Source organism: Salmo trutta, chromosome 20 (genome assembly GCF_901001165.1).
Source record: "Salmo trutta chromosome 20, fSalTru1.1, whole genome shotgun sequence".
NCBI classification, from domain to species: domain Eukaryota; kingdom Metazoa; phylum Chordata; class Actinopteri; order Salmoniformes; family Salmonidae; genus Salmo; species Salmo trutta.
Window position 1 is genome coordinate 27,023,171 of NC_042976.1, and position 12,322 is coordinate 27,035,492.

At 43.6% G+C, this 12,322-nt stretch overlaps 1 protein-coding gene across 3 annotated transcripts in view; it reads left to right on the forward strand.

Moving 5' to 3' along the window:
- LOC115155801 (protein dopey-2-like) overlaps window positions 1-11,445 on the forward strand; it is a 58,101-nt gene extending 46,656 nt beyond the window's left edge. For all 3 annotated transcript variants that reach the window (XM_029702757.1, XM_029702756.1, XM_029702758.1), the window contains exons 30-36: window positions 37-98; window positions 213-341; window positions 7,731-7,867; window positions 8,041-8,096; window positions 8,250-8,390; window positions 8,536-8,668; window positions 9,994-11,445. In XM_029702757.1, coding sequence (XP_029558617.1) covers window positions 37-98; window positions 213-341; window positions 7,731-7,867; window positions 8,041-8,096; window positions 8,250-8,390; window positions 8,536-8,668; window positions 9,994-10,245 — 910 coding nt within the window. In that variant the 3' untranslated portion in view covers window positions 10,246-11,445. The remainder of the gene's footprint in view (window positions 1-36; window positions 99-212; window positions 342-7,730; window positions 7,868-8,040; window positions 8,097-8,249; window positions 8,391-8,535; window positions 8,669-9,993) is intronic.
- Window positions 11,446-12,322: the final 877 nt, after the last annotated feature.

The following is a 12,322-nucleotide window of genomic DNA, read 5'->3' on the forward strand; positions in this document are numbered from 1 at the left end:
AATTGACTGTTTGACCTCCTCACCCGTTTTCTATAGCTGGAGGTCTATCATCGACCACCTGCTGACCCATGAGAAGACCATGTTCAAAGACCTCATGAGTAAGTAGAGCCACCCAACCCTTTTTGTGTGTGTGTGTGTGTGTTCCTATGTGTGTGTGTGTTCATGCATGTGTTTGTACGCACGTGCGTGTTAACTCTGTGTGTGTATTGCAGGCATGCAGAGCAGTTCTCTGAAGCTGTTTCCCAGTGCAGAGCAGAAGCCCATGTTACTGAAGCGTCAAGCCTTTGCCATGTTCAGTGGAGAGTTAGACCAGTACCACCTATACCTGCCCCTCATCCAAGGTGGGTGCGCTTTTTGTGTATTTAGGCATTTCTTTGTGTGTGTGACTGAATGCTTTGCATGAACATTGCTGCTGTGTGTCTGAGTGTGTAGGCAATGACATGCGATAGAGAATGTGTGTGTGTGAAATGTTATAAGGTCAATATGTGTCCTTCATTTACAGTATAATGTAATTAGGGATGGGCATTTGAAATGATTTCAGTATTCTAATAATATCATTTATATTTTTTCTGATTTCCAGACAGTCCAAATACATGTACAATTTTGTTAACTTTACAAAAATAAATCAATGCAGACTTGCTCGTGCAACTCGATAGAGCCGGTTCGCTGTGCTCTGCTTGTTTCAACAGAAGGGTGGGGGTGGGGCGAGAGGAGCAGGGGCCAGTGTGTGTGACAGCAGAGATCTGTATATAATGACGAGATGCTCATGCTCATTGTCCCAAAGGTGGGCGACAAGCTTAGGTCCAAAATAATCCCATAGAAACGCATTGGGTTTATTTTGGACAGATTTCAGTGTGGGTGTGTCCCCCAAACCAACTTGCGCTAGTTAGACAAACTTGTTGCTGCCATAGGTTTTCTATCATACCAGCTGGTAGTGCCTGTCTTGACTACATCAAATCGTTGTGAAGAAGCTAGCTACAGTAGCCAGCTACACTATATACACACTCAAAAGTATGTGGACACCGCTTCAAATGAATGGATTCGACTATTTCAGCCACACCCTTTGCTGACAAGTGTATAAAATAAATACACCGTCATGCAATCTCCATAGACAAACATTGGCAGTAGAATGGCCTTACTGAAGAGCTCAGTGACTTTCAATGTGGCACCGTCATAGGATGCAACCTTTCCAAAAAATCAGTTTATCAAATTTCTGCCTTGCTAGAGTTGCCCCGGTCAACAATAAGTGCTGTTATTGTAAAGTGGAAACATCTAGGAGCAACAATGGCTGAGCCGCGAAGTGGTAGGCCACACAAGCTCACAAAACGGGACCGCTGAAGCGCATCACACGTAAAAATTGTCTGTCCTCGGTTTTAACATTCACTACAGAGTTCCAAACTGCCCCTGGAAGCAACATTAGCACAAGAACTGTTCATCGGGAGCTTCATTAAATGGGTTTCCATGGCCCAGCAGCCGCACACAAGCCTAAGATCACCATGCGCAATGCCAAGCATCGGTTGGAGTGGTGTAAAGCTCGCCGCCATTGGATTCTGGAGCAGTGGAAACGTGTTCTCTGGAGTGATGAATCACGCTTCACCATATGGCAGTCCGACGGACAAATCTGTGTTTGGAGGATGCCAGGAGAACGCTACCTGCCCCAATGCATAGTGCCAACTGTAAAGTTTGGAGGAGGAGGAATAATGGTCTGGGGCTGTTTTTCATGGTTCAGGCTAGGCTCCTTAGTTCCAGTGAAGGGAAAGCTTAACACTACAGCATACAATGACATTCTAGACGATTCTGTGCTTCCAACTTTGTGGCAACAATTTGGGGAAGGACCTTTCCTGTTTCAGCTTGACAATGCCCTCATGCACAAAGCGCGGTCCATACAGAAATGGTTGTCAAGATCGGTGAGGAAGAACTTGACTGGCCTGCACAGAGCCCTGACCTCCACCCCATCGAACACCTTTGGGATGAATTGGAACTCCGACTGCGAGCCTGGCCTAATCGCCCAACATCAGTGCCAGTCCTCACTAATACTCTTGTGGCTGAATGGCAGAAAGTACCGGCAGCAATGTTCCAACAGCTAGTGAAAAGCCTTCCCAGAAGAGTGGAGGCTGTTATAGCAGCAAAGGGAGGACCAACTCCATATTAATGCCCATGATTTTGGAATGAGATGTTCGTCGAGTATGTAGTGTAAGTCATCTGGCTAGCTAAAGTAGCAAGGCTAATTGAGGCTATTTTTCGGCGCTTTCCATCCAATGTTTCCTTTTTATGGGACACACTCAAAAAACTGTAGAATGTAATGGTCTATCCTTGTAGGCTATGTAGCAATGTCACAGATAAATATATTTCAGTGGCGGTTAGTGCCGTTTAATGTTTTTTTTTGTTTTTTTATGAGCATGGCCTTATTTCTATCACAGCAAATTGGATGACTGTCATGTATATTCCATTCACCTAGCTCAATGTACTGTAACAGACAGGTTTTGGCTACAACACGATACTCATATTTTCCCTATACCCATCATGAGGTTGCCACAACCTAGCCTGTGAGTGATAGTTTACAATGTAGGTGCACACAGGTCGAGAGAAACATTTTAAGCAGAAAGTGACACATGGACAGACAGTGACACATTCAATACCGCCTTGCACACTCTTGCCTGCATCGAGCTTATCTAGGGTGTAATCATTAGTCCAACAGTTGCAAGCTAGAGTTTCTATTGGACAAATTAGGGTATGTTTATCCCCGTTCCATTTGCTTCCGTTTAAGAAACGTTTTTCAACAGAATCGGCAGGAATGAATACACCCCTGATCACGCGTAAACACAGTTTACTTTCATATTAGCCAAGTTGTATTCCTTCTCGCATCCAGCGCTCGCCTCCTCTCACCTTTTCCCTTCACTCGTGGACTTCAATGGACAACACTGTATGTGACCAGGCGAAAAAATCTTTCCAAGCCAAACCATATCATAACTTCTACACACAGTCTACATCATTGTCACCATATTAGCTAAAGTAACGTCATAGTCAACATACTGTAGCTAATAGAACTAACACGTTTGCTAGCACAGACTGGAATATGTTCCGTGATTCTTCCGATGGCATTGAGGAGCACACCACATCAGTCACTGGCTTTATCAATAAGTGCATCAAGGCTGTCATCCCCACAGTGACTGTATGTACATACCCCAACCAGAAGCCATGGATTACAGGCAACATTTGCACTGAGCTAAAGGGTAGAGCTGCCGCTTTCAAGGAGCAGGACTCTAACCCGGAAGCTTATAAGAAATCCCGCTATGCCCTCCGACGAACCATCAAACAGGCAAAGCGTCAATACAGAACTAAGTTCGAATCATACTACACTGGCTCCAACGCTCGTCGGATCTGGCAGGTCTTGAAAACTATTACAGACTACAAAGGGAAGCACAGTCGAGAGCTGCCCAGTGACACGAGCCTACCAGATGAGCTAAATAACTTCTATGCTCACTTCGAGGCAAGTAACACTGAAACATGCATAAGAGCATCAGCTGTTCTGGACAACTGTGTGATCACGCCGATGTGAGTAAGACCTTCAAACAGGTCAACATTCACTGGTCATGGCTCACATCAACATCATTATCCCAAGGCCGCAGGGTCAGACGGATTACCAGGACGTGTACTGCGAGCATGCGCTGACCAACTGGCAAGTGTCTTCACTGACATTTTCAACCCCTCCCTGTCTGAGTCTAATACCAACATCTTTCAAGCAGACCACCATAGTCCATGTGCCCAAGAACACTAAAATAACCTGCCTAAATGACTAACGACCTGTAGCACTCACGTCTGTAGCCATGAAATACTTTGAAAGGCTGGTCATGGCTCACATCAACATCATTATCCCAGAAACCCTAGACCCACTACAATTTGCATACAGGACCAACAGATCCACAGATGATGCAATCTCTATTGCACTCCACACTGCCCTTTCACACCTGGGCAAAAGGAACACCTACAGTTGAAGTCAGAAGTTTACTTACACCTTAGCCAAATATATTTAAACTCAGTTTTTCACAAATCTTGACATTCAATCCTGGTAAAAATCCCCTGTCTTAGGTCAGTTAGGATCACCACTTTATTTTAAGAATGTGAAATGTCAGAATAATAGTAGCGAGAATGATTTATTTCAGCTTTTAGTTCTTTCATCACATTCCCAGTGGGTCAGAAGTTTACATACAGTCAATTAGTATTTGGTAGCATTGCCTTTAAATTGTTTAACTTGGGACAAACGTTTCGGGTAGCCTTCCACAAGCTTCCCACAATAAGTTGGGTGAATTTTGTCCCATTCCTCCTGACAGAGCTGGTGTAACTGAGTCAGGTTTGTAGGCCTCCTTGCTCGCACACGCTTTTTCAGTTCTGCCCACAAATCTTCGAAAGGATTGAGGTCAGGGCTTTGTGATGGCCACTCCAATACCTTGACTTTGTTGTCCTTAAGCCATTTTGCAACTTTGTCCATTTAGAAGACCCATTTGTGATCAAGCTTTAACTTCCTGACTGATATCTTGAGATGTTGCTTCAATATATCCACATAATTTTCCTTTGTCACGATGCCATCTATTTAGTTTAGTGCACCAGTCCCTCCTGCAGCAAAGCACCCCCACAACATGATACTGCCACCCCCGTGCTTCATGGTTGGGATGGTGTTCTTTTGGCTTGCAAGCCTCCCCTTTTTCCTCCAACCATAAGGATGGTCATTATGGCCAAACAGTTATATTATTGTTTCATTAGACCAAAGGATATTTCTCAAAAAATACGATCTTTGTCCCCATGTGCAGTTGCAAACCATAGTCTGGCTTTTTTATGGCGGTTTTGGGTCAGTGGCTTCTTCCTTGCTGAGCGGCCTTTCAGGTAATGTCGATATAGGACTCATTTTACTGTGGATATAGATACTTTTGTACTTGTTTCCTCCAGCATCTTCACAAGGTCCTTTGCTGTTGTTCTGGGATTGATTTGCTCTTTTCGAACACAAAGTACGTTCATCTCTAGGAGACAAAATGCGTCTCCTTCCTGAGTGATATGACAGCTGCATGGTCCCATGGTGTTTATACTTGCGTACTATTGTTTGTACAGATGAACGTGGTACCTTCAGGCGTTTGGAAATTGCTCTCAAGGATGAACCATACTTGTGGAGGTCTACAATTTTTTTCTGAGGTCTTGGCTGATTTCTTTAGATTTTCCCATGATGTCAAGCAAAGAGGTACTGAGTTTGAAGGTAGGCTTTGAAATACATCCACAGGTACACCTCCAATTGACTCAAATTATGTCAATTAGCCTATCAGAAGCTTCTAAAGCCATGACTTCATGTTCTGTAATTTTCCAAGCTGTTTAAAGGCACAGTCAACTTAGTGTATGTAAACTTCTGACCCACTGGAATTGTGATGCAGTGAAATAATCTGTCTGTAAACAATTGTTGGAAAAATGACTTGTGTCATGTACAAAGTAGATGTCCTAACCGACTTGACAAAACTATAGTTTGTTAACAAGAAATTTGTGGAGTGGTTGAAAAATGAATATTAATGACTTCAACCTAAGTCTATGTAAACTTCCGACTTCAACTGTATGTGAGAATGCTATTCATTGACTACAGCTCAAAATTCAACACCATAGTGCCCTCAAAGCTCATCACTATGCTAAGGACCCTGGGACTAAACACCTCCCTCTGCAACTGGATCCTGGACTTCCTGACGGGCCGCCCCCAGGTGGTAAGGGTAGATAACAACACATCCGCCACTCTGATCGTCAACACGGGGGACCCCCAGGGGTGCGTGCTCAGCCCCCTCCTGTACTCCCTGTTCACTCTTGACTGCACGGCCAGGCACAACTCCAACACCATCATTAAGTTTGCTGATGACACAACAGTGGTAGGCCTGATTACCAACAACGATGAGGGAAGAGGTCAGAGACCTGACCGTGTGGTGCAAGGACAACAACCTCTCCCTCAACGTGATCAAAACAAAGGAGATGATTGTGGACTACAGGAAAAGGAGGACCGAGCACGCCCCCATTCTCATCGATGGGCTGTAGTGGAGCAGGTTGAGAGCTTCAAGTTCCTTGGCGTCCACATCACCAACAAACTAACATGGACCAAGCACACGAAGACAGTCACCCTCAGGAGACTGAGAAGATTTGGCATGGGTTCTCAGATCCTCAAAAGGTTTTACAGCTGCACCATCGAGAGCATCCTGACGGGTTGCATCACTGCCTGGTATGGCAATTGCTTGGCCTTCAACCACAAGGCACTACAGAGGGTAGTGCGTACGGCCCAGTACATCACCGGGGCCAAGCTTCCTGCCATCCAGGACCTCTATACCAGGCGGTGTCAGAGGAAGGCCCTAAAAATTTCAAAGACTCCAGCCACCCTAGTCATAGACTGTTCTCTCTGCTACCTCACAGCAAGTGGTACCGGAGCACCAAGTCTAGGTCCAAGAGGCTCCTAAGTAGCTTCTACCCGCAAGCCATAAGACTCCTGAACAGCTAAGCAAATGCCTACCCAGACTATTTGCATTGCCCCCCCCCCCCCCTCTCTGGAATGCTGCTGCTACTCTCTGTTATTACCTACATGTACATATTACCTCAATTACCTCGACACCGGTGCACCCATACATTGACTCTGTACTGGTACCCCCTTTATATAGCCCAACTCTTGTTATTTACTGCTGCTCTTTAATTATTTGTTATTCTTATCTATTACTAAAAAAATGAAGGTATTTTCTTAACTGCATTGTTAGTTAAGGGCTTGTAAGTAAGCATTTCACTGTAAGGTCTACACCTGTTGTATTTGGCTCATGTGACAAATATAATTTGATTTGATTTAGTAAACCCGATACAATCATGCAGTAATGTTAGTGTACAGTCAGTAAGCAGTTTAGCACTGACACCGGCGGGCCCCGTGGCAATTAATTTGTCAAACCAAAAGCTTACCTTGGAAGATTTCCAATGTTGTGTTGCATAGCCAACTAGCTATCATAGCATCCCTCTGTTTGAGCAGGGGGTTTGAGTAGGCTAAACTAGCTAGCTGCATTTGCTAAATAAGTGAAACAGATTTTTATTTTTTTTATTTTATGAAATCTCTCTCGCCCTCTCTATGGCTTCTCCTTCATTATGGAACACGGTTCAACTGTGTTCTTTCTCTCTGAGTCAACTACTCACCATATTTTATGCTGATTCTCTGATCCTTTGATTGGGTGGACAACATGTCAGTTCATGCTGCAAGAGCTCTGATAGGTTGGAGGACGTTCTCTGGAAGTTGTCATAATTACTGTGTAAGGCTATGGAAGGGGGTGAGAACCATGAGCCTCGTAGGTTTTGTATTGAAGTCAATGTACCCAGAGGAGGACGGAAGCTAGCTGTCCTCCGGCTACACCATGGTGCTACCCTACAGAGTGATGTTGAGGCTACTGTAGATCTTCATTGCAAAACAGTATATTTTAATCAATTATTTGGTAGCGTGAATAGTTTTATCTAAAAAGGATAACTTTTTAAATGTTCAACTTAAAAAAAAAAAAACGTTTTATGGTTCTCCCCTTCCTCCTCTGAGTAGCTTCCACTGATTTTATTTAAATTTCAGACAAGGCCTTTAAAAAAATGAATACTCTCTTAAGTAATCGAATACTAATGTACGTTCAGATATTTGAATATTCAAATAATCATACCCATCCCTAAATGTAATGATGATCTCTCCTCCCATCCTCACTCAGAGCGGCTGACAGAGGCTCTGCGTATGGGTCAGACGCCCTCCGTCTCTGCTCAGATGTTTCTGACGTTCCGTGTTCTTGTGCTGCGGATCTCCCCCCAGCACCTCACCTCGCTCTGGCCAATCATGGTCACAGAACTGGTGAGGAACAGCCCCACCCTGATGACATCACTTCCTGTCACTGTTGATTTCCTGACATGTATACCTACATGCATTGTTTTCAGCAGAGTTGAGGTGGCATGTAAATAGAAAGTGTTTGTTAGTGTTTTCCAGTCCTGTCTTCTAATGGTGTGTCTCTTCTCTCCATTTGTCAGATTCGAATATTTGTTCGGCTGGAAAAAGCCTTGTTGGAAGAAAAAGAGGTGTCAAAGTGAGTCAGTCTACCGATACATTATTTTATCTACATATATAATGTATCTCATGCAGTATCTCATGTGAATATCTTGACTATGTTTCATTCAGACTTATTGTGTTGTCTCTTACTTTTTCTCTGTTCTCCTTCTACTCTGTCTTTCTCTGTCAGGTTGACTAAAGTTGTACGTGGGGCCATGGGGAATGGGCCATTGGCTTTCCCCCAGCCAGAGTTGGACATGTACCTGTCTGCCTGCAAGTTCCTGGACACCGCCCTGGCCTTCCCCCCAGAGAAGATGCCACTCTTTCAGATGTAAGAGCCTCACCGGCTTAGTATCTGCTTAGCATCTATGTAGGGTGTGCTTAGAATGATTACAATTGCATTCCATTCTCTCTGCTCGTGTGTGTGTGTGTGTGTGTGTGCGTGCGTGTGCGCGTGTGCGTGTGTGTGTGTCTAGGTATCGCTGGGCCTTTGTTCCAGAAGTGGATATGAGCTGCTACAGTGGCCCAGAGAATAGTCTCCTGGAGGGAGAGCAGGAGTGCAAACCCCATATTGTCAAAGTACTAGAGGCACTACACCAACGCTACGGAGTAAGGGAACACCCTATCTTGCACTATGCTCAGTCACACACACAGTCTTGTACGACTAACCTTGTGGGGACACACAATTTAGTACCATTCAAAATCCTATTTTTCCTAAACCCTAACCTTAACCCTAACCAGTGCTCTTACCTTAACCCCAACCTTAACCTGAAAACATAACCCTAATTCTAAACTTAACCCCCTAGAAATAGAATTTGACCTTGTGGGGACCAACAAAATGTCCCCAGTTGGTGAAATGTTTGTTCATTTACTATTATTGTGGGGACTTCTGATCCCCACAAGTATAGTTAAACATGTCCACACACACACACAGACACTCTCTCACACAACTCACACACACATGCATATCAACAACGCAAACACACATACACACGCATACCAACACAACACAAACGCACATATACACACACACACACACACACACACACTTTTACACTCATCATATGCTGCTGCTACTCTATTCTTTATTTGACTCTTATTATCTATCCTGATGCCTAGTAAGTTTACCCTGCCTTCATGTACATACAGAATCTACCTCAAAAACACTATATATACAAAAGTATGTGGACACCCCTTCAAATTTGTGGATTTGGCTATTTCAGCCACACTGGTTGCTGACAGGTGTATAAAGTCAAGCACACAGCCATACAATCTCCATAGACAAACATTAGCAGTAGAATGGCCTTACTGAAGAGCTCAGTGACTTTCAACGTGGCACTGTCATAGGATGCCACCTTTCCAACAAGTCAGTTTGTCAAATTTCTGCCCTGCTAGAGCTGCCCCACTCAACTCTTAAGTGCTGTTATTGTGAAGTGGAAATGTCTAGGAGCAACAACAGCTCAGCCACAAAGTGGTAGGCCACACAAGCTCACAGAATGGGACTGCCGGGTTCTAAAGCGCGTAAAAATAGTTTTTTCCTCAGTTGCAGCACTCACTACCGACTTCCAAACTGTGTCTGGAAGCAACGAGCAGGTGTCAACATACTTTTGGTCATGTAGTGTACCTCTCACCTCTGCACATTGATCTGGTTCTGGTACTCACTGGATATACCTCCATTCTTGTGTATTTTATTCCTCATGTGTTACTATTTTATTATTATTTCTTAACTATGCATCGTTGGGAAGGGTTTGTAAGCAAGCATTCATGGATAAGTCTACACCCATTGTATTCGGCGCATGTGACAAATAAAATTTGATTTGAACACACACCGTTATCGAGCAAAAGAACACGTCCTTATATTCACCATGATAACGAGCTGACTCAATCATGCGGTCCCATCGTCCCTTTCTGATGAGCACGTCTTTTCGTTCCAGATGCTGAACGGGCTGAGCGAGGAGTCATCTACGGAGCGTCTGGAGTTCCCCCTCCTCACCCATCGCTTTCTCACCTCCATCACCCAGCTTGCTCCCTTCCTCCATACACTCTGCTGTTCCTTCCAGGGCACTTCACCCAGCAGCCCTCCAGATTACCCTGTGACAGACTACCCTGCAGTCAGCGCCGACCAAGTCCTGAAGAGACTGGAGCACATCACTGAGGAAGAGTTCCTAGACTCCATGGAGAGTTAGAACTCCACCAATGATCTAGATCTTAGAACGTAGAGGAAATGAGAACTAGAACCATAGAAATGGAATGTGTAGAATGGGCACAACCACTGAAAGCGATGTTGTATTGTAGGCATATGCCAGCTAAATGGTCATCTTTTGGGATGTTCTTTTGAATTGTTTACCTTACCTGGTTGAGATTTAACACGTCTATATAGGATATTCTACATTTGAGATACTCTAAAATAATATAGAATTAACTGACACAAACTGGAATGGCAGTTGGGGAGGCAGGTAGCCTAGTGGTTAGAGCGTTGGACTTGTAACCGAAAGGTTGCAAGATCGAATCACCGAGCTGACAAGGTAAAAATCTGTCGCTCTGCCCCTGAACAAGGCTGTTATTGAAAATAAGAATGTGTTCTTAACTGACTTGCCTAGTTAAATAAAGGTGAAATACATTTTAAAAATTAGGCTCTCTGAGTACAAGTCTGAATGTGCTGACTTAAAATAAGAGTAGTACTGATACTAGCTTTTAGAGGTGACACTGGTCATAAAAGAAGGACCACTGTAACAAAGAGAGGGATAGCAGTACTGACTACTAATTGCTCTACAAAGCTCTCCATAAACCTGCTCCCTCCTATTAGCATATGTTGTAATATATTCCAATGAGACAGGAGTAGATGAGTATATCTGCTGGTCAGTGACTATGGGACCTCGAAGGCTTTTAATAGAGGATGGTTGATTTTTTTTTTATGTTTAAAAAGCTCTGCTTGTCATCAATCATGTCACAGTTTTATTTGTGGGTAAATTCTTTGTGATTTGTGTACACAGTAATACCTCTAGATATCTAATATAAGTTAAAATAACGTGTGGTATTTGTTCATGGGGAGTCTGTCTATTTTTAGGTGTTTTGTGGAATGTTTGGACATATGGTGCTTTCAAAGCAACTCAGAATCTCTGAAATTTGACTTGGAAACTAGTTGTAGAATGATAAGGCCCAAGTTTCTAGAATCAACTAATAGGAAGCTCTATGCAAACAAATGTAAATTAACTCAGAGGTTCAGTTTACCACTTGTCATGAATACACCATTACCACTCAACACAATTGTATTCTTCAAATGTGAATGCTTAACTAAACTATGTAAATGTTTGACCTGAAAATGATTACTTGTTAATATCTGAATGAATATATCATGGTCTGCAAATAAAAACATTTAAAACTGACCACCCAGACTATTTACATTGACACCCCCCCTTTGATTTTACACTGCTGCTACTCGCTGTTTATTATCTATGTATAGTGACTTTACCCCTACTTACATGTACAAACTACCTCAACTAACCTGTATCCCCTAACTCGGATGACTCTGGGCCAATTGTGCGCCGACCTATGGGATTCCCGATCACGGCCGGTTGTGATACAGCCCAGGATCGAACCCGGGTCTGTAGTGATGCCTCTAGCACTACGATGCAATGCCTTAGACCGCTGCGCCACTCAGGATCCCAATAGCATAATGTATGCAGGTTTTATAACTTTATCAAAGCCAATTCTTCCTTTGGCGACCTTTCCTTCCAGTTCTCTGCTGCCAATGACTGGAATGAACTGCAAAAAAACACTGAAGCTGGAGACTCATATCTCCCTCACTAGCTTTAAGCACCAGCTGTCAGAGCAGCTCACAGATCACTGCACCTGTACATAGCCCATCCAACTACTTCATCCCCATACTGTATTTATTTATTTGTCTTGCTCCTTTGCACCCCACTATCTCTACTTGCACATTCATCTTCTGCACATCTACCGGTCCAGTGTTTAATTGCTATATTGTAATTACTTTGCCACCATGGCCTATGTATTGCCTTACCTCCCTTATCCTACCTCATTTACACATGCTGTATATAGACTTTTTCTACTGTATTATTGACTGTATGTTTGTTTATTCCATGTGTAACTGTGTTGTGTGTCGAACTGCTTTGCTTTATCTTGGCCAGGTCGCAGTTGCAAATGAGAACTTGTTCTCAACTAGCCTACCTGGTTAAATAAAGGTGGGAGAGAAAATAATAATAATCTAGGGAGGCAGGCGTTTGTGTTCTGGGTCAATAC